Source organism: Oryx dammah, unplaced genomic scaffold (assembly GCF_014754425.2).
Source record: "Oryx dammah isolate SB20612 unplaced genomic scaffold, SCBI_Odam_1.1 HiC_scaffold_20, whole genome shotgun sequence".
Lineage (NCBI taxonomy): Eukaryota > Metazoa > Chordata > Mammalia > Artiodactyla > Bovidae > Oryx > Oryx dammah.
Window position 1 is genome coordinate 35,374,675 of NW_024070204.1, and position 27,099 is coordinate 35,401,773.

At 42.3% G+C, this 27,099-nt stretch overlaps 1 protein-coding gene across 1 annotated transcript in view; it reads left to right on the forward strand.

The window, feature by feature from the left end:
• Positions 1-27,099, forward strand: part of EGFLAM (EGF like, fibronectin type III and laminin G domains) — a 189,398-nt gene that overhangs the window by 81,078 nt on the left and 81,221 nt on the right. The window contains exons 6-7 of the mRNA XM_040262359.1: positions 518-653; positions 20,272-20,438. Coding sequence (XP_040118293.1) covers positions 518-653; positions 20,272-20,438 — 303 coding nt within the window. The remainder of the gene's footprint in view (positions 1-517; positions 654-20,271; positions 20,439-27,099) is intronic.

A 27,099-nucleotide genomic window follows, 5' to 3' on the forward strand; every position in this document is an offset into this window, starting at 1 on the left:
GGCCCAGCTGGTAAAGAAACTGCCTGCAATGCAGGAGACCTGGGTTCGATCCCTGGGTTGGGAAGATCCCCTGGAGAAGGGAAAGGCTTCCCCCCTCCAGTATTCTGGCCTGGAGAATTCCATGGACTGTATAGTCCATGGGGTCGCAAAGAGTTGGACATGACTGAGTGGCTTTCACTTTCAAGTAAATATCAATTCCAACACACGCACAGAGGTCTTAAAGGGTACACAACACTGTATGTCCTGGGGTCAATAGTCTGCACATAATTTAATTTAGTTGGATTTCCAACCAGGGGTGTTTGGGGAGGAAGGGAAGATCAGCTCTCACTGATAAACCTTATACGAATCCAGTGGAGAATCCAGTTATGATTTTGGGGTGTATGCTTATTTTGGTTTGGACTTTGAGAGGCTGTTCTGACAGAGACGTTTAGGTTGTAGAAAGCACATGTGTTTTGGATACATGAAACCTCTCCAGCAGCAAAGACTACAGCCAACTCCAGTTTGCTGTCCTGCCTAGATTCCTGCCTGCCTCCAACAGCACCCCAGCAGCCGCACGTCATTGTGGTTTCTGATTCTGAGGTGGCCCTGTCTTGGAAACCTGGAGAGAGTGAAGGAAGCTCTCCTATTCAGTACTATTCTGTGGAATTCACCAGGTAAGTCTCTGTGTCACATTCAGAAGCCAAATGTATTGACCGCAGGTATTCCAAACACCATAGAAATCTCCATTGCATGTGTATTGAAGAGATGACAAAGGCTTGGAGGCCTGACTTGGGCCAACAGCAGACTCTAGCCTCCTTCGATGGTGGGTCATCTGGTAAACCTATCTATACTCAACTCTTCCCCATTTCCCTGCCTCAGTCAGACTGTCCTAGGCTCGGAAAACTCCCGAGATACCACTGCCAACAAGCTTTTCAAGCTTACCACTGCATTTCAAGCTCAAAACGTAACTCCCTGGCTCTGAAATACTATGATTGAAGTATATGTTTGATGGTGACTTTTCTCGAGGGAGAGGGGGAAAAAAAAAAAAAACCTTTAAAAGCAGGTGCAGGGGATTGTTTTCTTTACATCCATACTGCTGTGGGGCAAGTTTCTTGGTTTGGTTTCAGCTTTTTTCTCTCATCTACTTCTCCAGCTCTCATATTCAGCTCATCAGAGAGTCGAGGGGTGATTAGAAGTTCTTCTAAGAACTTACAGGTGTAAAAACATGGCTTCTCAATACTGCTATGTAATTTTAAGCAAAAACAAAAACCAGAACACCCCAACCAACCAATGAGCAAAAGCAATTCTCCATCTAGTACTCTTCCTTTGAGCTGTAGTTGCTGCTGAATTTTGAATGGAGCACCTAGCTGAGGAAAACAAAGTTTGTGGAGTTGGTGTTCTCTACATTAAAAGTGACAGGGTTTGTCTGAGGCCAGTTGCTTCATGGATTCATAAAGAGACTTGTTTAGCACCTCACTCCCGAGGCTCTCTGAAGCTGGGACAGAGGATTCTGCTAAGATTTGATTAGCTCTGCTTCCGTTTCTTGACTTCCTCGCCTATTTTTTGGTAGTAGAAAACAGATGTTTGTTTCTTCAGAGAAGTCCTGCACTGAGTCTCTTTAAGGCTTGAGTACAGAGCTCATTTCAGGAGGGACTTATTGAACTGCAAGTGGCAGGAGCTTGAAAGATGAGACTGTAATGTTCCGGTCCCTGTGACGGTCAAGCCCTGTGACAAATCTAAATTCGAGGAAGACGAACTCCATGTCACATCAGCAGTCTGTCTCCCTCTGTCTCTATGCTGTGTTTCTCCCTTTATTGGCTTTATTTTCAGGCTCTTCCAACAGTGTGGCAAGATGGGCACCAGGCACTGAAAGCTTGCTGTCTACTAGCCTGGCTCCCCACTGGAGAAGAGTGGGTCTTTCTCAGTGGACCCATTAGAGCCTTAGGATTTATTCTAGTTGGCCAAGCTCCGATCCCAGTCATAGTGGCCAAGGAAAAAAGTATCCTAATTAGCCAGACACTTAAATTCTGAGTTCTGGAACTAAAGACTGGTGGGTCACTCAGATCTGAAGTATACGAATTGAGGGTTCCTTAGGGTTGCATCCTTAAAGGAAAATTGTGCAATTAATGGAAAAGGAAGGAACAGATGCTGGGAAAATTTAAAAATAAATAAAAGATGTTCTCAGCAAAGCTCCAGACCAATGCCCTTCATTGAAGATAATCTACAATCCTGCTATTGAACAGATTTGGTAGGCAAAGCCGGGAATGTGCCTGGAGTAGAAAGATTCTAAGCCTGGTTCAAATAGTAGTAAAACTGCAACAATAGAAGATCTTAAAACTTAGCTTTCTCATCTGTAAAACTTAGAGTGAAACTTATAATTTCTAATTTACTTGTCCAACACAAGCAAAGCAAAATGTAATACTTTCAAATTTTGAAAAATGTGCAATGTTTTTCATAGTAGCCCAGCAGATCATCTCTGTAACTTCCAGCAAAGATGATGGCTATCATTTACTGTTAATTTTGTGGTAAAACCTGCGTTTTTTAAAAATTTAAGTCTGACATATTGGTAAAAGGTGAAAATTACAGTTTCTTGTCCTGTATATGGGCTTCCCAGGTGGTTTAGTGGTAAAGAATGTTTGATCCCTTGGTCAGGAAGATCCCCTGGAGAAGGAAATGGCAACCCACTCCAGTATGCTTGCCTGGGAAATCCCATGGACAGAGGAGCCTTGTGGGCTACAGCCCATGGGGTTGCAAAAGAGCTGAACATGACTTAGGGACTAAACAACAACAACCTGTGCCAGCAAATGAAAAGTAGGGTAAGAAGGATGGATTTAGAACCAGAACTGGGAGGGAGTGCTTGCTGCCTCTTCCGCCACCAGTAGGGGGCACTGTGTAAGTCACTTTGCCTCCTTTAGCCACACACAATGGCTTCTAAGGTTGAAGTCTCCAAAAGGAGAATGTTCTTTCTAAGAGGACTTTGGTAAAAATAGATTTATTTGGAAGAGGGAATGAGAAAGTCAGGAGGGGGATGGAGGACATACGACTTGTGTTACAGAAGTCACTTCTACAGGCATTGGGGTTTCTAAAGGGATCTGACTCCATAGGAGTTCTATTTGGAGCACAGATTTCCTCTTGAATTTGCTTATCAAAAAGACAGGAGCCATTTTTCCCAGGTAAAACTTCCGACCTTTCCAGGCTTGGCTGGCCTGTGGATTAAGGAGGTAGGTCTAGGGATCGAAGGAGCAGTGACGTGAGCACAGTGTATGCTTTTTTTCTATGCTGGCCTTGAGAGGCAAGTTGGGCTCACAGGAAACTATCGCAGCTGCTGCTGAATCAGAACAAGGGCAGGTGACACAGGCCCCAAAAGCATTGACTATGATGTCCTTATATGGGTGATAAATAAATATGGGTGATAAATAAATATGGGTGATAGCTTCTTCCCACCTTATAGTGCATCATGAGGAGGACCAAGTAAATTCACAAACGAGAAAGAACTTTGTAGATGTCAAAAAGCTAAACAAGTCTAAGGTGTATATGGGTGTTATGCACCTACATTTAAAAATTATAATTCTTCTCCAAGAAAAAATGCATCTTAGCATTGAGAATGTTATTACCTCGAACAGTTGAGGGACTCAGGCTCCAAATTCTATGTATAAATATTTTAAAGGTATATACCATTTTAACAAACTGTTATTTTTTTTTTTTTAATGTTTATCTTAACAAGTATGTCTTTACAATGTCCTGGAAAGCTAGGTTCAAACTGAAGTGTTCCAAATGGAATATGGTGGAATGGGGAAAGCTAGCTTCTGGTTCCAGCTCCTATACTAGGGATTCTGCTTCTGTTATCTCTTCCGAATATGTACTCTTAGTCAAGTTAGTTTATCTCAGAACCTCCATTTCCTCATCTATAATATTAAGCTAATGTGACCTTCATTGAAGAATTGTTGCTTATAGTCTTCAAAAAGTTTATTCATAGTAGACATTCTGTATCTGTTTCCTTTTCCTCATGCAACTATTTCCCCTTTACAAAGAAAGAAATTGGAACTCAGTTGCTTAAGTTGCTTTGCCAAGGTAAAATGACTGGTTAGGGACAAAATGAAAATTAAACTTCAAGTCTCCTGATTTCCAGCCCAGTGCTTTTTCTACAAAGCCCCACATCCTCTTTGCGGGTGTGATCCACCTTTGGAGAGGTATGCATGGACTCAGCCCGCCTTGGAGCCCTGCTGGCTGAGGAAATGGGAAGCCTAATCTTAGGCTGCTGTTTGCTGTTATTCCAGAAGGAAAGCACTCGCAGCTTCTCGTGCATTTAAAGTTTGGCTGCAAAATAAATCCCCACATTCATTTGTAAACATCTCAGACTCTATCCCATTTCAGTCGAGAGCCTGAGGATATGTGTTTAGAGAGAGCTTTCCTGGACTCTCAATCAGAAACTGTAGTTAGTGTGAGAGGGACTTTGGGGGTCTTCAGTTTTCTTTTCTCCCAGAGAGGTCTATTTAATGCTTAACATTGAGGTTTTTTTGCCCAGATACCTCCTGTGTACAGAAACACCTGTGACAGGTCTCTATGTGAGCCAAAAAGTTTATTTTCTACCCAAGAGGCAGGCTTTTGACAGCCCAAGGCTAAGAAATTGTAGAATCAGTGTATTGCCAGTGGTTATCCTCAGGTTTCACCTACCTGAATGTGAAGTTCTTGTCTGAGTTCTATCACTGGAAGATGAGATTCCAGTCCTCTGTCTTGGTAAGTGCTTATTACATCAGTTGCTCTTCTTATTCAACAAGGATAATGATATCAAATGTTACAAAATAGACTAAAAAGTTTCTGAGGAAATATTTAATTGGCTAATAAAAGATTAACCTGAAAAACTATAGATGGGCCACTGACTGCTTTTCTGCTAGTTTTGTTCATATTTGGACACTTCAGGTATTTGTGATGCTCTGAAAGGGGGCTTCCCTGGTGGCTTGGAAACAGTAAAGAATCTGCCTGCAATGCAGGAGACTTGGGTTCAATCCCTGGGTCTGGAAGATCCCCTGGAGAAAGGGATGGCAATCCAGTATTCTTGCCTGGAGAATTCCATTTGGACATTTCATGTATTTGTGATGCTCTCTTAAGTTATGGGCTTTAGGATCAAGCAAAGTTTTGTTCTTCATCCAGCTTCTGTCTCCTGTAAATTGGAGGGTACCTACACATGAGTACCTTAAACAGGCCCTCTCAGTATCAGAGATGAAGTTTGGTTTCTGACTCAGGCAGGATGAAGCTTTCAGATGACAGTGATCTTCATAATGTCTCCCAAGGTTGCCCTGGGAGCTCTTTATCAGCTTCCTTATTTACAGTAGATTTAAAATTTTTAATCAGTGTAGAAAATGTTTGAAGAGGCAAATTCTAAGTAAGCCTGCAGGCTGTAACATATTTTGCAAAGATTTTAAAACTTTTTCCTCCTGCTTTTCTAGAACAGAAAAATCATGCATTTGAGGTAGGAAAGGTATTTTGTTTCTAAAGCGATACTGAAAATTTCTTTGTGGGCAGCAATCTTAGTGTTCATTAAAATATGAACCAAGCATAAATATAGCTACCTATGTTTTGAAATATTTTGGCTATAAATATCTGAGAAACTTTCCTCTTTCTGCCTAAGAATTTCCCTAGGGTAAGTGCTTTTCTCATAAGCAAAAAGTATATACCTTGGTGGCAATGAACATCCAAAGGCCTGGAAAAATAGTCCTTTGAAGTTTTCATTGAGGTAACATGTTCCATATCTGCTATCTATCAAGTTGGTTAAAGGTGAAAATAGTTTTTATTTAACTTAACCTATACAGTAAGTCCCCTATATATGAACCAGTTCTGTTCTGAGAATGCGTTCATAAATCCAATTTTTTTCATGTCCAACAAAGTTAGCTTAGGTACCCAACTAACACAGTTGGCTATATATTACTGTACTATAAGAGGTTTATAACATTTTTCACAAAAATAATATATACAAAACAAATAAAAAATAGAGAAAACATTTTTAATCTTACAGTACAGTACCTTGAAAAGTACAGCATTTCTGCTACATCACCACTGCTTTTGTGCTTGCTTCTGGACATCCTGAGCTTGAAATAAAGATTCTGCACTCCTGTTTCCTATACAGTAGCGTACAGTAAAGTACACAAAAACACAGCCACTTGGAGCGATATATGCATGTGAACCAGACGTGTGAGCTAACTTACATGATCGGCCATGTGAACACATGTTCACATTTTGAAAGTTCACAACTTGAAGGTTTGTATGCGGGGAACTCACTATGTGGCTTTTTCTGTAGGTGTAACCTGATTGGTTAAAATTGCTTCAGAGTTTTGCACTGTCCACTGTTAGAAAGGGCAGATTAAAACTCTTTTCAGTAATTTTCAATACAACTATTTTCAATAAAAAGGCCACTAAGGCTAATTTTGAGTGCATGTGAAAGTTCAAAACATTTCTGTGTGTTTTAGGGACATAGGTCAAGAAATGATCTCTAAATGTCAACCCAAGACAGGAATACTAATAAATATGAAAGAGAAGTGTTTCCTCTCTTTTCTCTTTCACACCTTTCCGCCTAAATAATTCCCTGGTCCCTTGCAGATGCCTTCCCTAATAAGACTTGCAAAATTCATCTTCACGCAGAGCTGCTTTTAAACTAATTGTAATATCTACATATTGGTTTTACTTGAGAATCTCAAGGTCATGCACACCTGGGTGGGTTTTGAAAATTATTTTACAAATTGATATTTTTGTCAAAAGTCATCATCTGTCTTTCCATCCCGTCATCAACTTCCTCAGGCTATAAGTAGCAAGTGAATTTAATTAGTTTCTTCTTAGGCATTGACCCTGCAAAGACTGTTCCTGAAATGAAGATCAAGTTTGGGATTCAGAGTGGAAGCTGAATGGATTATGGATTTTCCTTGAATAGTTTTAAGGGATGATATGGTGTGACTCATGGTCAAGGTCACTGTCTTTGAAGGTTAAGGAAGTGTTCCATTCAGAACTTAGTCTTACAGTCCAGTATTTGGTATCATCTCTCAGGTTCAAATTTGTCCACATGTGGAATCAGAAGACACAGTTCTGAGCTGGCCTCTAATCTTGGGGACAGGTGGCTTGATTCCAGTTTTAAGCTTTCTTACATGTGAAATAAGGCTGAACAGTTTGACTTCTAAAATCTGATGACTCTGATTTTCTGTCCTCGTGATCCTGCCTCTTTGTCCAATGCTAGTCTCCACCATTTTTAAACCATAAGATTTTAGTTAGATTACTTAACTTCTCCGTGCCTCAGATAGAAGAATGGAGATAATTTCCTTACCTCACAGAGTTGTTATGAGATTAAATGAATTAATGCATACATAATGCACAGAACAGCACTTGTTATACAGTAAGTGCTCAATCAGTGCAAACGATTCTTAGCAAGGCTTTTATGATAGGTCTTTTTTGTTTTCCTTTATAGCCATGTTCTTTCTTGTCTAAAGGTCTCTATGCTTGCTATCCTCTGCCAGGATGGTGCTTCTGCTTCTTTACCTAGCTAACTAACTCCTGTTCATCCTTCAGTTCCCCTGCTTAAGTACCACTTCCTCTAGGAAGCCTTCCCTGAATCCCTGCCCCCACCTCAGACCAGGTTAGCTATACCTGCAGCATTTACTAGCAACACTTAGCACACTTGTAGTTAATTACTTGTTCAGTGTCTGTCTTCCTTGCCAGGACATGCAGGTAACGTCTTGACTTGCTCCCCTCTATGGAATAAGATGCCTAGCATGGAGGTTTGACATACCACATGTCAAACAGGTGCTGGAGAACGTTTGGACATAGGCAGTCGTGGGATTGAATCCAGAGACTGTCAACAACTAGCTGCCACCTTAGCAAGATCCTTAACCCTCTGAGCCTTACTTCCCTTGGCTGTAAAGTAGGAATGACAGTAGTGGATACTTCAGGATGGTTGTGAAGATAAATAGATGTCTACCTCCCAGGTGGTGCAGTGGTAAAAGTGTCTGCTTGCCAATGAAGGAGATGCGGGTTCGATCCCTGGGTTGGGAAGATCCCCTGGAGAAGGAAATGGCAACCCACTCCAGTATGCTTGCCTGGGAAATCCCATGGACAGAGTAGCCTTGTGGGCTACAGTCCACGGGGTCACAAGGAGTCAGACAAGCCTGAGTGACTGAGCACGCACAATATTTAGAAGAGTGGTTTGTGGAAGAATGTTTTTAAATGTCAATTCTTTTCTTTGCCCTGAGCCACATGGAGACGTATGGCCACACTAGTCACAGGAGATTCAGTGAATCCTTTAGCACTAATTTCCAAGGCCACAACAGTAACCAACATCCTTAACAACTATAGAAAAAAGAAGCAGACAAAACCCAGACCGGATCTGCTGCATGGCTCCTCTCCTTCCCCCCAATCCAAAGCTGTTCATTGCTTTTGTTTTCTCATCATAAAAGGGATAGCGGTATGTGGTAACACTTCAAATAATACCTAATGTATAAGACTAACTTGAAGGCTCCCATTGTGATTTTATTTCATATTGAATGATAACTTGTATTTTGGAGACTTTATAACGGGCAAGTGAATTGCCAATTGCCAACTTGTTTCATAGTTTTACTAGAGTTTATAGCAGTAACTGGGCAAATGTCTGTAACATTTAACAGTGATGTAGCTCTGTGTTGGTTTTCCTGCCCCGCAAAGTATAAACTTGATATATTTAAAGAATTGTCCTTACACAATTAATTAATTTTGGAGAGAACAGGAAACAACAACAAAAAACTCCCTTTCTTGTCACAAAAGCATTAAGAAAGTTGTGCTAATTATAACCTTCCTTGCTACCAACAGTAGAAGTAGAAATAACAAGAATAGGCTTGTTCGGCTGTTAGCTACCATTTCATGTTAACAAGTGGTGGTTTGTGAAAAACTCCTTCTTTTTACCTTTAGTTTCCAAATTGAAAATCTCAGAACCACCTTCCAGAGTGGTGCCTAGTCCTAGAAATTCTGATAGCCATCAAGTTTCTCCACGCAGGCTCAAAAGGAAGGGCGATTCTGAATGTTTTTGCACAAGTTTCACCTACTGTTCTACAAATTGATTGCTTAAAGCTTCAGTGCCTCCTACCGTGAGCTTTCCTGATGTAATCCCTGGTCAGATTGATGGGAGGTGACACAAATCGAATTCTTGCATACCAGCATTGGGAGTCATTTGTAAACTGCAAATGGAAGTGAACTCTCTAGTTGCCCCACCAGGGACAGATTTCCAGCTGAGTTTATCATTACTCCATTCTATCCATCTGTTTGTTGTTTGGTTGGGTTGAACCAATTCATAAATGAAGAAAGCTGAAGGTCAAATAATACACCGTTTTTTTTCCTTGACTGTTATTACTTAGCAGTTTTGGATTTCCTCTGCAGTTCATTTTAATGTAGAGCAAATCCTGCCTAAAAACAAGTCTGTAAAATTGAGAGAGACTTAGAGACCTTCCTGAGCACGAGTTTTCTTTCACTCCCTTGTCTTCATTCTGGATAATCTATGGGATCTTAAAGCAGGATGCTTCACCTGCAGTCTGTGTGTCCCCAAAGGGTTCATGGATAGAAGGCCAGGGGTCCCTGAACTTTGGTTGGACAATAATTACATCCTTAGTTTTACCAGCTGAAATTTAATTTATTCAAATACAAATGTCGTCACCTGCAGTGGCATTAGCAATTCCTATGCCTTTGTCATCTTTAGGGATATGTTCTTATCCCGTTACAATTGTTGCATATATCTCAGATTCCATTTATGCATATTACTATGATGAAATTATTATAGTTAATGAATCGATTTCTAGGTATTATTTGCTGCATTAATGAAGAAGTATAATGATACATATATTGACTTATCATAATTTTATTCTTGTTTTGGTCATTGTTTCTAGTATATTTAATCTGGTATAGGTTTCCTTGGAATTCCTATGCATTTTATGTATTTAAAGATATTATTCTAAAAAGGGATTCCAGACTTCTACAGATGGTTGAAGTAGCACAAAAAGGTTAAAGACTTAGACCAAGGGTTGGCAAACTCTTTCTACAGGGCCAGGTAGTAAATATTTTGTGCTTTGGCAGCTGTATGGTCTTTGTCTCAGCTATTGAACTCTGCCTTTGTAGCAGGAACACAGCCATAGATAATACCTAAACAAATGGGTGTTGTTGTGTTTCAATAAAACTTTATAAGAACTGAGAGCCAGCTGAAGTTTGCCACCCTCTGGTTTAGGGCATCATGTTATTCCCCATGTCCAAGCCTGAAGATATTTCAGTTCAGTTCAATTCATCCTTATGTGCACACATTCATCCAAACATGTACATAATTGAGTATCCTCTATGTGCAAAGCATGTGCAAGAGATTTTGGGGTGAATTGGCTACTACCTTTGTTTGGACAGTCCAGTGGGGAAGGCAGAGGAGCAGAGTCCAGAGTGGTGAGTGTTGTGGGCCTCGGGGAACACCACTTTGACATTTAACCCAGTTCTGAAGGAATCTGGGAAGGCTTCTTAAAGGAGCCAAGAAGGATACATCAGTGATATAATCAGGCACAAGGGGAGAGAGAAAGCAGCGTGGGACAGCTCAGGCTAGAAGAAACTACTTTAGCAGTGTCTTGGAGGCAAAAAGAAAGTGCTCTTGGACTTGCTTAGAAGCCTGGAGCTCTGTGTGGTGAGAGAGAAGCCTGGGTAGGTAAGTGAGGTTTGGAGCAGGAAAGGCTTTCTAAAGGATCTCATGTTCGTCCTGAAGGGAATAGGGAGCTATGGGAAGTGTCAAGCAGGAAAGGGACTGATAGAATTTGCATTTTGAAAGATCATGCAGACATTCCAAGGATCGCAGAAGTGAATAAGACAGTAAGCATTTAGTGAGCTCACAGCCTACTAGGGAAGACAAAAATATAAAATTACATTAGAAGGCAGTATATTCAGTGTAATGGTAGAATCAGATTTAAGAGGGGAGAGAGTCCAGAGAAGAATCATTTCAATTCTCTTTTGGAAAGGATGCTTGGAAGGAATAACATGAAAGAAAATATTGAAGGAAGGAGCTTCCAAATAATCCAGGGTCCTCCAAGTAAACATTAAATCATGGAATGCTAGGTCCCATATTGAGGGAAGGGAGACACGTGTATCTTGGATTGTACTGTAATTAGGCTTTTGGTCCACTTTTTCTCAGGCCCCGAAGAGTGGCCTCCACCGTCAAAGCCACTCTGGATGTCCTATGAATCCCCCAGGGGGCTGTTTTCTGCTCCAACAAATTCCACTCTCAAAAGAATTTTCTTAGCATTTAACCTAAGCATTTTCTAAGCATGTCTTAGGATTTAACCATTCCTAGTGCTGTTTCCTAGTTAATGTCTGTAATGTGCTTGAATGTCACTCCTCACCTCAGCTCAAACTTTCCAGAGAAGGGGTTCTCAACCCATGGACTCATTAGAAGGTAGAGAAATCAGTTGAAGGTGTCCTGACCAATAGTTTTTCGAAAGTAAAGTGGAACAGAAGAGAAAATATCAGAGGGCATCACATATAATAAAAGTAAGAATTATTTTGTGAAATGTGTTTCAGTTGTGTTTGTTTCACAATGTTCAGTGTGTCTTATTGTGGATCATTCAACAATGTTGCAAAGCAGTGCCGTAAAGAGTGCTGTACCTGGAGCATGCGTGCTGTACTGCGCTGTTTCTGCAGTCGTGTCCGACTCTGTGTGACCCTATTGACTGTCACCTGCCAGGCTCCTCTGTCCATTGGATTCTCCAGGCAAGAATACTGGAGGGGTTGTTGTGCCCTCCTCCAGGGATCACCCCTACCCAGGGATTGAACCCAGGTTTCTTACATCTTCTGCGTTGAAAGGCATGTTCTTTACCACTGGCACCACCTGGGAAGCCCTTAGTGGGATCTTACCAGCATTAAAAAAAGAGAGAAAGGAAAAGAAGAGAAAATAGTAAAGTGAATAACAGTAAGGATAAGTAATTTTTCTTAAAATTTTTCTTTCAGCTTTGTACTCACATATAAGTCATAGTATGCATATATGAATAGGTATATTGGGTTGCTTTGCAAAAACGTATTTCTTACTGTGAGTTGAGGTCAGAGATGTTGAATGAAGTCCAACCTCTGACTGTGTTCAGAAAGTAGCTGGTTACATTTCTGATCGATCGTCTTCCAACCTCTGCTTCAAGACAGCCACCGATGCAGAGCTCAGCCCTCTATGCTGTTGACTTCATTGTCAACCATTCTTAATTGCCGTCGAGGGGTCTTCTTTATAAGGCACTGCCATTGGTCTCCTTTTGAGGAATTATTGGGTCTCCTATTCTGATATGAAAAACACTGAAGGCATTTTCACCATCTCCATTTGACCATCTTATCTCTTATCTAAAGACACTAGCCTATGTTCACTGTATTCTCTCTAACTCAAGCCAGACAATAACCAGTCCTTTGCACTCTGCCTCAGTGGAGATGGGTCTGGAGCACTTTTGCCAAGTGATCAACCTAGAAAGCCATTTTTCCCAGGATATGAACACTGGACCTTTTCAACAGCAGGTTGTCCAGAGAATTCATATTGAGTTTGTGATCAGTACCCCCTGTTTCCCCATAGATCTTTGTCACACTGGGTTTTCTCTACTGTATATCTGTGCCATTTGCTTTCTAAAAAAAACACCCGAATGTAAGATTTTACATTTATCATTTGAGGTGGCTTTGCCCTTTTGTTTCTGCACACGAGATAGTCTTGAATTTTTGTTTTGTCATGAATGTCTTATGAGGCCATGTTCCAAGCAACTATTTACAGTTCCTAAAGCTCTTCTTTTTCAGATAGTTGGTTAGTGTATAGAAACAGAACTGATCTTTGTATTTTTTTGTATCTTGCAACTTTACTGAATTTGTTCATTAGTTCTGGGTGAAGTGTTTAAGGTTTCCTTTGTATGATACCATGTCACCTGTAAACAGAGACAATTTAGCTTCTTCCTTTCCAATTTGGATGGCTTTTATTTCTTTTCCTTGTGTAACTGCCCTGGTTAGAACTTCTAGTACTAGTTTCATAGAAATGGTCAGGGTGGGCACCTTTGTTCAGCCTGTTATTGACCTTAGACGAAAATTGTTTAGCTTTTGATGGCTGAGTATGACGTTAGCTGTGGGTCTGTCACATATGGCCTTTATTGTTGTTTTAGTCACTGAGTCGTGTCTGACTCTGTGTGACCCTATGGACGATAGCCCACCAGGTTCCTCTGTCCATGGGATTTCCCAGGCAAGAATAGTGGAGTAGGTTGCCATGCCTTTCAGGGGATCTTCCCAACCCAGGGATTGAGCCTATATCTCCTGCATTGGCAGACGGATTCTTTACCACTGAGCCACTGGGGAATCCATGGCCCTTATTATATGGAGGTAAATTCCTTCTGTACATAACTTGTTGAGAGTTTTTACCACGAAGCATGTAGACTTTTGTCAAATGCTTTCTCTGCGTTTACTGAGATGGTCATCTGGTTTTCTCCTTTGTTCTGTTAATGTGGTGTATTAGTTCAGTTCAGTTGCTCAGTCGTGTCCGACTCTTTGCGACCCCATGAACCGCAGCACGCCAGGCCTCCCTGTCCATCACCAACTCCCAGAGTTTACCCAAACTCATGTCCATTGAGTGGGTGATACCATCCAATCATCTCATCCTCTGTTGTCCCCGTTTCCTTCCGCCTTCAATCTTTCCTAACATCAGGGTCTTTTCAAATGAGTCAGCTCGTCGCATTAGGTGGCCAAAATATTGGAGTTTCAGCTTCAACATCAGTCCTTCCAGTGAACACCCAGGACTGATTTCCTTTAGGATGGACTAATTGGATCTCCTTGCAGTCCAAGGGGCTCTCAAGAGTCTTCTCCAACACCACAGTTCAAAAGCATCAATTCTTCTGCGCTCAGCTTTCTTTATAGTCCAACTCTCACATCCATACATGACTACTGGAAAAACCATAACCTTGACTAGACAGACCTTTGTTGACAAAGTAATGTCTCTGCTTTTTAATATGTGGTTTATCAGACTTCTTGATTTGCTTACAATGAACCATTCTTTCATTCCAGGGATAAATTCCCCTCGATCACGTAAGATCGTTTTAATGTGCTATCAAATTTGGTTTGCTACTATTTTTTTGTTCTATTTCTGTGAAAATGGCATTGGAATTTTAGTAGAGATTGCATTGAATGTGTCCCACTCCAGTATTCTTGCCTGGAGAATCCTGTGGACAGAGGAGGCTGGTGGGCTGCTGTCCATGGGGTTGCACAGAGTCGTACACGACTGAAGCGACTTAGCACGCGTACATGCATTGGAGAAGGAAATGGCAACCCACTGCAGTGTTCTTGCCTGGAGAATCCCAGGGACGGAGGAGCCTGGTGGGCTGCCATCTATGGGGTCACACAGAGTAGGACACGACTAAAGCGACTTAGCAGCAGCAGCAGCAGGAGCAGCATTGAATGTGTAGATTACTTTTGATAATATAGACATTTTAACCATACTTATAAGCTATCATCTACAATTTCTACTTACATTATTTTCAAGTTAAAATTTTAGAGTCACTTGCAAAGTTACCTGATTGCAAATTCTTCTGGAATTTTATAATCTTTTCACTGTTTTATAGTTGTCTTGCTTTCACTTAGTTCAAAGGCAGTTGTATTTTAGTGGCTCAGCTTTACCAAGTCTTTCAAAAGCATTAACATAGCTATCACCTATATTTTTTTACTCATATTCACTAGTTTATATAATATTATGGGAGCAAGCAAGATTCATTGGGTAACCTGACAGACTAGTAGACTGATAAAGAAAGCTTTGACTACGTGTGATATGCAGAGAGGTGCCGTATGTTCACTTACCTACTTACTTACGGCTAATGTTTCTGTATATTATACCCATCTTTCATATAGATTAATTGATCATTCATATTAGGGACCCATATTATTTATTGTCCTTGAATATCCCACAGTGTCTTTTGCGTGTAGCTGGTGCTTAATTTATCCACACCATACATAGAACTAATATTGCACCCAGAGATGTTCTATTCCTTTTCAGTTATCAGAACCCAAATATATTTGAAATCTGGCTTAAATTCTTCCTAGTCTTATATTGTTTCCCCAGGATGTCAGTTCACATCGACCCGTTCAAAACTATAGCTCTCAAAATATGTGACTTTGCACTGGCTTCCTGCTGGTCCGTAAATGTATTATCTGCCAATTAGATTATAAAGTCTCTGAAAATGGAACTGTGTTTATAGTTCCTTAGAGCCTCCCAGAATATAGTTTCCTTGATGGATGCATGGCTGATAATCATTAATCACTTGCCAAGTGAGTAGTCCAAGGCAGCCACCCACTGGGTTTGATGATACCAAGAAAAATGATTGTCCACTAAGGGTGAACTTGGCAATAGTCAAGGTGGTCAAAATGCCAAAGAAAGGAAATAAAACAGAAATATATACCACCCTGTGGTTTTATGACCTTGGATAAATTATTTTCCTTCAGTATCCACACGGGTAGAATGAGAGACTGGACGAGACAGTGACTTCTAAAATTTAAGGGATCATGATTATACTTGAGAATCTGGTAAGAGACTGAGGACCCTTTACTTAGGAAAATGAAATGATGTTCACACATAGAATCTTGCGTGTAATTTTTGAGAACCCTTAGACACTGGGACCAAACAATCTCTTAAGATTCCTGATAACCAGGCTGATGCTAACATTGCCAATGGCGATGCTTCTTCCTACCCAAACAATGAGTGAGTCTTGATTACTTGAATCAGCTAACTGGGTTTTGAATAGTCGCTGTTGACAGACTTGTATCTGTTCCCTCTGACTTCCGCTGCCCAACCACCTTCCAAGGTTGTCCTACTGGCCTCCTGAGATACAGGATGCACAACTCAACCCTTCCCACTCTCTGGGAAAGTGTTTAAGTGCCTGCTTTGCTCGTGGCTAGCCATCTTTACCTGGGATGGCAGCACTTGTCTTAGTGTACATCTTCCCCTCTAGCCTTTTCCTGATTGGGGAAATTGGCAGGCTAATGTTGCTATGGTGATTTGACTGGCAACTTTGTAGTTAGAATACAATGATTTTACTTAGTGGAAAAAAGATAAAGCTATTATTTGAGGATGCACTAAGATAATACTTTAGCCTGATTTCTCTCTCTCCCAGCCTCACCTTTGCACTTTTGTATGCCTAGAGACTCTACAAACATTTAAATGCAAAACTCATGACAAAGTCAGAGGCAAAATGTTACCAGTTTTGATGGGCTATTCTACACGAGCTTTCCTCTCAGTGTATACAATGAGATGAAATGTTGATAATGTCAATCTCTTATTCACTGAAAATGTGACTTTCTTTCTTGCATTAAATGAACAAATACAAAATAGTCTCTTGCTGGGGGAGCTGGGAAACTGTTGAACAATGAAGATTGTTGCAGATATTTGCAGGTAGCCCTGGGTGGACAATGAAACATTTTGAGAGCAGCTGCAAGTCCTTTCCTCTGTAAATGTCACAAGGGAAGCTTAGCAAAGGATAACAGGAGAGTTTTATCTAAAGATCATATCTTTCCTGACTTTACTGTTGGGCATCCCCTATGACTTTCCTCTGCGAAGTGATTTTGCTTTAATTTGAGTTTGTAAATGTGTTTCCTTCCAGTCACTAAGGTTTTCTCTTCAGTGACAGAGTTTGTTTACATGAGAAGTCCATCTTTAGGGAAAGGAAAGTTGAAAAAGAAATGAGCCCTACTTCCTCCAGTGGCTATCCGCTGTGACCTCTGCTTCTCTAAACACGTGAATTCTTGTGAGATATGAGTCCTATAAACTCCTCATCCGCACAGTTACCCACGGAAGCCCTTTACTGGGCTTTAGGACTTCATCTCTCTCTCATCAGTTCTTGCTAATGAAAAGCTAGGAGAGCGCATGTTAGAGAAATCCGTGCACCATCCGCGCATCTCCTTTCAGCAAACTGAGCGTTTATTTGCTTGCCTATTAAGTTGTTCATAAAGGACAGATGTCAATCTTTTTGCTTCCTGCCTTCCTCTAAATGGGTCTTCCCAACTGGTGCAGTGGTAAAGAATCTGCCTGCCAATGCAGGAGACACAGGAGGTGAGTATTCTGATGTGGGTTCGATCCCTGGGTTGGGAAGATCCCCTGCAGAAGGAAATGGCAACCCACTTCAGCATTCTTGCCTGAAAAGTTCCATGGACATAGGAGCCTGGTGAGCTACAGTCCATGGGGTCGCAAAGAGTGGGACACTGCTGAGCGTGAACATACACACATGCACGCATGCACACACACATTCCTCTAGATATCTGTGAGCAGAAATGTTTAACAATTGAAGAGCTGATAAGTTGGTCAGGGAGCAAACTAAGATGGAGACTAACCCCTGCAACCACTATCACCCCAATTTTTCATTCGGCATCAAAGATCTCAGTCTAATCTTCTCCCATCAACCCAAGTAGGCCTCACGTTTTTCAGCTGTGTGACCTCAGGCAAGTTACTTACCCATTCTGTGCCTTAATTTCCTCTTCAAAGAAAGTGGGGATGTTTAATTTTAATACCTACCTCCTGGGGTAATTTTGAGAAGTAAATGAGTTAAACTATTAGAAAAATACTTGATATTTCATAAGAACATGATAAATGATAGTTATTATTAGTTATTAATAAAAATCCTCCATTCCAGTTTGGCCATTTGCACTGTCCCTCAACTGTGCACAAATATTCCCAAATTTTATTTTGCAGTTCTCACTAGCTGAAAAGCTCTCCTTTCTCCCGCCAACTAGTAAGTCCATACAGAACAGCACTGTCCATTAGAAAATGCAAGCCTATATGGAATTTCAAGTTTTTTAATATGGTCATTTAAAAAGTAATAAGAAACAAAGGAAATTAATTTCAATAATGTATTTTTTAACCCACTGAATCTAAAATATTACATTTCAACACATAATCCATATAAATATTAATGAAATATTTTACACTTAAAGAAATCCATTGTCCATTTTGCACTCACAGCACTTCCCAATTCAGATGAGCCGCATTTCAAGTACTGATTAGCCACCTAGGCTAGTGCTAACGCACTGACGTTCACAGGTATATAGAGTAAGCAGGTGGCCCAGGGTTGCCTGTCAGCTCTGTGAGCTGCTGCTGCTGCTGCTAAGTTGCTTCAGTCGTGTCCGACTCTGTGCGACCCCATAGACGGCAGCCCACTAGGTTCCTCTGTCCCTGGGATTCTCCAGGCAAGAACACTGGAGTGGGTTGCCATTTCCTTCCCCAATGCATGAAAGTGAAAAGTGAAAGTGAAGTCGCTCAGTCGTGCCCGACTCTTCGCAACCCCATGGACTGCAGCCCACCAGGCTCCTCCGTCCATGGAATTTTCCAGGCAAGAGTACTGGAGTGGGGTGCCATTGCCTTCTCCGAGATACAGCCCTTACCTAATGCTAATCCATGCTGAGCATTTTACTATATGATGATGTTACCGAACCACACTTGGCTCCTCTTGTTGGGCTCGGGAAAGCCAGTCCACTGATCCTGGGTTGTGATGAAGGGAAGTACAATGTTTGTTTCAGGAGCAAATCAAGGCATCCAGGGTAGCTAGTGTTTAAAAGTCCTGAAGACTTTCAGGAAAAGGTTTTTAAACATGTATGGGACGGGGTTGTAGCTTGTGTGACCAGCTCTTGGACATTCTTCTGATTGGCTGGTGGTGAGGTAATCAGGAGTCAATATCATCAACCTTCTGGTTCCAAATGGTCTGGGATCTGTGTGCTTGTGGGCAACATACAGTTAACATCTTTGCCTGGTGGGGGTTTCAGTTGCTGCAAAACAACTCAAAGGACATGGCTCAGGATAGTATCTACAGCCCCTGAAGTGAAGTGAAGTGAAAGTTGCTCAGTCATGTCCAACTCTTTGCAACCCAATGGACTATATGGTCCATGGCATTCTCCAGGCCAGAATACTGGAGTAGGTAAGCCGTTCCCTTCTCCAGGCGATCTTTTCAACCCAGGAATCAACCCAGGTCTCCCACATTGCAGGCGGATTCTTCACCAGCTGAGCCACCAGGGAAGCCCTTGAGGGGGAACTAAAATTCCTTGACTTTTTTTAATGGCTAAGCTACTATTATTTCATCTTGTTTGACTGTTTTTCTTTTCTTTTCTTTCTGCGTTTTCTCACTTCTCTGATTACATTTATTCTTTGACTAAAATTTTTCTGGGCTTCCCAGGTGGCTCAAGTGGTAAACAACTTGTCTGCCAATGCAGGAGATTTAGGCAGGAGACGCAGGTTCGATCCTGGGGTCAGGGAGATCCCCTGGAGGAGGAAATGGCAACTCACTCCAGTATTCTTGTCTGGAAAATTCCAGGGACAGAAGAGCATGGTGAGCTACAGTCCATGGAGTTACCAAGAACCAGACACAACTTAGCAATTAAACACACACACAGAGTTTTTCTACAGCCAGAAGGCAGGCTGAGAACATTGGGAAGTGGGGGGTCTTGTACTGGGAATGTCCATAGGGTCCTGCTCGGTTACAATGCCAGGCACTGTTGCTGAGGATACAGAGCTCATTTCTCCTTTATGATGGCCCTCTTAAGTAGGTACTTTTATCACCCCATTTTACAGATGAGAAACTAGAGACAAAGAGGCAAAATAGCAGCTAGTGATCAATAGAGGCAGGATTTGAATGACTCAGTCTAGCTCCAGAATTTGTTCTCTTAACCCCTGTATGTTGTCCCTTAGGTGGAAGCTCTGAGTCAAGGTCTGCACTCTCTATAGGGTTCTCAGAAGGACATGTGAACATTTAGCAAGTTGGCAGAGTTGTGCAATTTTGTGAAGAGTAAGGATGGCTGTGAACAGACTCTTCTTGGGTTTTCCCATGGCAGTTCACATGACTAGTTGTCCTGAAAATTTATATTTGTTTATTTTGCTAGCAGATTGTGAATAGATAGAGTCTGTGCTCTCCTGACCCCTGGGAACAGAGACTGTCAGGGGAAGGCTTGTTGATGAAACATCTGGCAGGCAGAGTCCTTGAAAATGAACTCCTATATGGGAATCTTTTCACCACAGTCAAGGCCATGCAAGGAAAACCCAGTGATCTTGAAACAGCACTGAACACGGGCCCTGAAAATGATCTGCTTGCATTTATCAGCAAGGACCTGCAAATTTTTACCTGTGATGTCAAATCAAGATTTTCAGTAGGAAACGTTCACTCATTTTTATAAGTCTTGCTTCCAGTGCTCAAACGCTGTTAGTTTGCATATCCAGCAAGCTTCCGTTTTTTCTGCTGTTCCTAAACTACTGTTTTTCATCCTGCTTTTCTTTCTTTTTTTAAAAAATCAATAAAGGCCAGATTTTGACAAGAGTTGGACCTCAATCCAAGAACAGATCCAGATGGATTCCATGGTTATCAAGGGCCTCGATCCTGATACCAACTACCAGTTTGCTGTGAGGGCCGTGAATCCGCATGGTCCCAGCCCTCGAAGTCAGCCCAGCAGCACCATCCGAACTGCCCGTGAGTACCGCAGCCCCTCTGAAGGACAGGCAGACAGACAGACATAGCTGCCTTGCTGGGCTTGCCTCCTGAGGACCCAGCTGACCGAGGTTTCTTACTCCCCACAGCAGGGATGCCTGCAGTGGGGGTGTCCTCAGCCTTTCATTCTGTGGTTTTCTCAGCCCTTCGAAAGTGCGAGGCACTCAACAGGGCCAGGCGCTTCTATGTACAGGAGGTCAGCAGAAGGTTTATTTTTGCATTATCCTTAGGGAGTTTGAGGTCAGTTTTCTTTCATGAGCACAAAACAGACTACATACCAAGACTATGTGCAGCCTCCCCAGCCCCATTCCCTTTTCATTTTATAAAAAGATGGATTTAGCTTTGAATCATAGGAGAAAAAATACTGATCCCAGACCCATCAGAGTTAGTCTTCACCAGGAAATCAAAGATGCCCAAGTAAAATCGGTCACTCTGAAGGATGGTCAGGGAAGATTCAAGCTGGCTAGCAGGCTGATGTGTACCTGGGGGTCCCGCCAATGGCATAGGCTCCTGAATACCTCTCTGGGAGGGCTGGGGAAGACTTGAGCCAGTCCATCACATCATCTGGAGGGTCTGTGAAAAGTCAGAGTCTGATTATGGTCTGGGGTTTAAGAAGCTCCCACATGATTCAAGAACTACATTTTGATTGCTTAGTCCACCTTGCCAGTCTGGCTTGGAAACCTTTGTCGTTTGGAAGTGGGGGATACTTGTGCATAAACCTAGTACCCAGTGTCTTGGGGAGATCTCAGAACTATTGCACTTCTTTCGTCTGAAGACATCTCTTCAATTTTGCCAGTTTAAGTTCTTCCAGGTTTTTGTGTCTAAAGAGCCCTACTATCATCCCGGGGTCCTCTTTACCCAAGAACGGTGCTCTCCGAAAAGAAGCTGACTTAACACTTTCAGAGGCTTGCCCCTGGCCAGCACAGAGCCCTGTGTTTATTGATTAGTTCATCTAAATAAACTCCTCCTCTCTCCCCAAACAACACTCCAGTAACTGTCTTCCTTGCCCACCTGCTGTTTCCAGGGGTGGCGATTCACCAAGTTCCCTGAGCCCCTGGAATTTTGGCTCTTCTGCAAACAGCTCTTACCTTAATCTTGAACGTGAGGGTTCTTTCAGATTGAGTTGTTGGGGGAAATGGTGGGGCCACACCACACACACACACACACCCTACATACACTATGACAACAGTCACCCAGCAATTGTTCCCCTGCTCTTCTTTAGGATTTGGGAGCTAAAACCCCCCAGTTAGGTGGTAAGGAAGGAACCCCTTCTCTCTAGAAGAAATGTTAACAGTTTTATTTCAAATTGAAGCAAGGCCACCTTCCACTCTTGCCGGGTGAGAGCTACGCTGTAATCTTTGGTTAAACTTGGTGATGCCTGGCCAAAAATTGGGACAACAGTAGCTGAGTCAAGCCTCAGGATCTGCCTGTGCTTTGAGGCAGGTAGTTGGTCTTTTGGTATTATACACTGAGCAGGCACTCTCTGCTGTTTGCCCACCCACCCCTCCCCAGCCTCCAGCTCCTCTGCTTCCATTTTGTGAGCTGCCCCGGGCTCAATTCTTTCCTTCTACCCCTAGTATCTCCTTCTCCACAGAGACAAGAAAGTAGAAGGATGAGCTAGAACATCTGGAGACGGGAGGGGGCATGAGCGGGGCATCTCTTGAACTTTTTTTTAAAACTGAAACACTAGACTGGTCTTGGAGTTTCTGATAAGTATATCCCCATTTGTGGATACCAGCTTTGTGAATTAAGTGGGATAAGGTATATGAAAGTGCTTTACAGATGTATAACATTTTGCAACAAGTGGTCTCCCATGTGCCGTAAAATTTTATCATTTCAAAGTAATTGTGTGCAGGGAATGTGGCTGATTCAGTGAAAACTCAACTGTGAAATATTCTTAAATCCAATTTAATTGTTTTTACATAAATATGGTTACTCAAATCAGAATAACAGAAATGGAATTTATTAAGTGGCCTGTTTCATGATTTGTAAGAATGTGCTGTAATTGGTATTTCAGTTGTGATATTTTTGTCATGATCACTTTTAATGTTTTAGAAAGCCCTATATTCTGGCACATTCATACTTCTTATTCTCCTGTTTGTCTAGACTATTATTTTACCTCCAAACCCACTATTCCATATATAAAAATGCATAATTACCAAGTAGCCCTTCTTGGAATTACAATAAATTCCGACTATCAGAGGTACCACTGGGAAAGCCTCCTAAGAGCTGATGCCGTCTGGAGCACTTATCTAGGAAACCCCATTTTAATCCTTGCAAAAATCCTGTGCTTGAAGAATAGCATCCCTTTTTGTAGATTTTCAAAAATGGAGTCTTTGAAAGATTATGTATTTAGCCAAGAATAATAATTTCAAAGGCAGGATTTGAACTTGGGTTTGGCTGACTGCTAAAGCCACTTCCCTGTGTGAGATTCAAATTAAACAAGGTACTTATTCTTCTAGTGCAGAGTAGCATAATAAAGGTAAGGTCAGCAATTCAATAAAATACAGGGACAGTCTTTATAGAATCTATGGACTAGGAGGTTCTGACAGCTCAGAACAAACCTCTAAGGACTTGTTTTTCTTTCAAAACCTGTAAGGTATATTGAACGTACCAAAAGGTGAGTAAAACATTCATACAGGTCTGAAATTCTTCCAGTTAACCATGGGTATAGCCCTGGCAGTTTACAGCTGGCAGCCCTTGTGATTGGTTAGACCCAAGCCAAGAAGCTATTGAACATTTGAACATCTCTTAAAGGAGTCTGTGAGATGAGTATTTCCACATGTCGGGCTTCCCTTTCTCACAGCTCCTGCTTTTCCTTACCTTTCCTGTATGGACTTTTTCTTGGTTCATGCCCACTTTGCTTCCTGAACAGTGACCCTCAGAATGGACGTTCAAGTTGACTATCAAGGATCAGAAGACCCCATGGGAACCCTTAGATCCCCACCCCTCTACGCCACCACTTGTTGGGTTCCTCTGTCATCGTTTTTATGCCTGCATCCACCACCTTTCCTAAAAAAATATAACACATCACCCCTATTAACTTGCAAAATGTTAACTTTCCCTGGACCTATTAGTGCAGGGCCCTGTTAGCGGCTTAGTTGCTTAACTGGGGTCAGTTGGCAGATCTCGGGTGCTCTGAACCTGTAGCTCAGACCCAGGACCAGTGTTTTCCTTCACTGGTGCTCAGCCTGCATGAGGAAGATGGAGGGTTTCGATGGCTTCACCAGGAAATTGTGATGTGTGTTCAGCACCCACACCTTAGCTCCACAACCTTCCAAGTAAAACAGGAAGGAAAAGTCCAGGTGTTTTATTGCAGAGTCTCTACTGAGAACTAGATCATTTCAGACCTTGAATGATAAAGATGCCAGCCGTATTGAGTCCATGCTCTCAGCGGAGATTTTTCCACACGTCAGCTCCTCATTCTGTTCCTCTAAGGAAATACAGAGAAGATGAAGACCACTATCCCTCACTCTTTACCCCATCCTACGATACCTGTTTTCTTCAAGAAAGAAACACCACCAGCCATTGTAATTTGCCTATTGTTCCATGGCATTTTTTTTTCCCTTGGTTGATCTTATAAATGAGCCAATCAGAACAGGGGGCTCATGGAACCTCACGGACACAGGTGCAAAAGGGTGGCATTGTAATAAGATATGCATTCGCCCTGTCTGGTGGTCACTTATTCTCTGGGATCCAAGTCTACCTTGGATTAAGAAGGATGGGACAAGTAATAAAGGGTATGAACTGTAAACAATGGAAATGGCAGAAGTCAGAATTCATGTGTTTTCTTTTTTTTCCCAACAACAAATGAAATGAAAAGTCACTCATATGTGTAACCAACTCTAGGATTATATAACCTTCCCTGGGAACGTTCCCTTGGTCCTACCACCCTAAAGCATTGAATTTCTCGTATCCTATCCTCATGATATAAGCAGAGAAAGAACCAATAAGTTTTTTGGTGACATGAAATTAGTATCCTCAGGGCAGTCCCTAGTAAAAGGTGTTCTATTCCCAGCAAAAGTCATTTTACTTCGATCTGCCTTGGGGCTTATGCACCTGTTGGTTTTCTCTGATTGGAACTGTCTCTGCCCAATCTTTCCATGTCCCGATGACCTCCTTTCCTTTCCTCTTTAGACCATAGCTCAAAGGTCACTTCCCCAGACGAGCTTCTCTAAACTTCTCACTGTTTCCTCAGCCCCACTCCCTGCTTCTCTACAGCCCTTTCACTGCCCGAAATGATGCAATGCCCTGTCTCCTCCTCCAGGATAAGCTCCATATGGAGCTGCAACGACTTATTCAAGGTCGTGTTCCCAATACCCTGTACAAAGTAGGTTCTCAATCAACATCAACTGAGTACGTGAATGACTAAATTCCACTTCACAAGCCAACAGCCTGTGACTACTTTGGAGACTGATAGCTTTCTACTGCTGCCATCTGGGAAATTCAAAGGAAGATGTGAGGAGAAAGTGGGTCTAGAGACCCACCAGGCCAAAAATGGGTTTCCCTATTGGCAAGGTTCCCAGGGAAAGTTAAGCTCCTGGATTTGCAGTGAGACACAAGTAAGAACAAAGTAGAGTGAGAGAGCGAGGGAAGAAGGAAGGAAGGAGAAGAGGGAAGGAGGAAGAGGAGGCAAAAGAAGGAAGGCAAGGAGGAAAAGAAGGGAGAAAGAAAATCTGGGGAGTTTAAGTTCAAGGCCATGACTTGAACTTCTGTGTTCTTTGTTAATCATCAGAATAAGCTTTAGCATTTCTATGCTAAATTAGAGTACATTTTCCTTTCGGTGCTCACATGTCTAATTGTGGTCTCAGAGCCTCAGAGATTGTGTAGGGAGGTATGATGGTGTTTGATCTTTGCCATACTCTTCTCCCCACAATCCATGTTCTTCCAGTTTCAGAAACTTCCTCTTCTGCTGAACCAGTCTAGCCTGGCCCCAATCAATCAACTTTCTGCAGTACTGTAAACCTGATTCCATGGTGTTCCTTGCCTCCCCACCAACCCATCTCACTTTTCCTGTCGCAGTCCTGCTTACTCAGACATTGCTCTCCGTTCAGTTGTTGCTGGGTGTGTATCTGTGTAGTGGGGGCTTTCCTGATAGCTCAGTTGGTAAAGAATCCGCCTGCAATGCAGGAGACCCCGGTCGAATTCCTGGGTCAGGAAGATGTGCTGGAGAAGGGATAGGCTACCCTCTCCAGTATTCTTGGGCTTCCCTTGTGGCTCAGCTGGTAAAGAATCCGCCTGTGCTGCTGGAGACCCGGGTTTGATCCCTGGGTTGAGAAGATCCCCTGGGGAAGGTTATGCCCTTTTGTCATGCAGGTGTCTCCTGGCTTTTGCCTGATGACTGAAGCGACTTAGCAGCAGCAGCAGCTCTGAGATTAGAAACTTTGTAATTGCCTGACTCTCTTTCCAGAGACCAGCTTGGCATGCTGGGGCTCCTGGGTACATGTTCTCCTATATGTAGCCACAAAACAGATGTCCATTATCCCCAGTCACTAGAAGGGCTTGTGTTTGGTGGCAGTGCCTTGCACTGACCGTAGTCATGAGTAGCGAGGAAGCCAGTAGAGGCAGAGACTGTGGCACCCCCGGGGAGGGAGGAACATTCAGGAAGGGACTGGAACTATCTTTTTCCACAATTCCCATGACTTATCATCCATCACCTTCTGGCAGCTTTCATACAACCTTTGGTCAGTGTCTGTGAAAAGTTCTCACCAACCTTTGAAAGCTCCTCATTGCCCATGAACACTGTACCTTTGCACAGAGCAGAGTCTGGCAGCCATGGCTGTGTCTGAGGGCCAGGGGAGCTGGCCTTTCATTACCTCGTTGTGAGACCTTCTTGGAAAGTCATTTAATCTCCCTGGGCCTCAGTGTCCATATCTCTAAAAATGGGTACAGTAATGTCTGAGGCAGGTAATATTTTCTACTTCTCAAGATTATTTCGAGGAAATACATGTGAAAGAGACATTATGACATCTGCCCACTTTTTTCAAAATGAAGGTGAGGTTGATACCCATTTCCTCCATGCATAGCTACTGAAGGATGGTGTGACTGACCCAGGTGACCACCAGCCGGTGTGTCACTTTTTCTTTATGACTCTGTGCCCTGAGCTGTTTTCCTAGGACTTGAAGTCACTGGATCTTCAAGCTTTTCTTCTGCAGCTTTTTTACTGTCAGCCTTGTTCTAGGATAGATTTTGGCTTAAGGAAATGTCATGGCTGGTATGATCTCTCTAGGAATCAGCCTTATTGCTGATATGAAGTAAGTTTTAGTGGTCTGGTGAGGTCAAACCAGCAAGATTTACCAAAATGTGACACAACGTAAGCAAATTCTATTGAAAAAATTGTGCCAATAGACTTGCTCGACATAGGGTTGCCACAGACCTTCAATCTGTAAAAAACACATTATCTGTGGAGTACAATAAAGTGAAGCGCAATAAAGTGAGGTGTGCTTGTAGACGGTATATTTGCTCAAGTGGAACATTTTCAAGGATATGAAAGTTACGTTAAGTTTGAAGTTGCTGCTGTAGAAACCCTGGCAGAATTGGCTTCATTATGGGCCTAGAAATTTATTTCAACAATCATGTGTTTTAGAAAAACAGGTGGCTGTCCAGATTTGGCCTATGGGATGTAGTTTGCTGATCTCTTCAG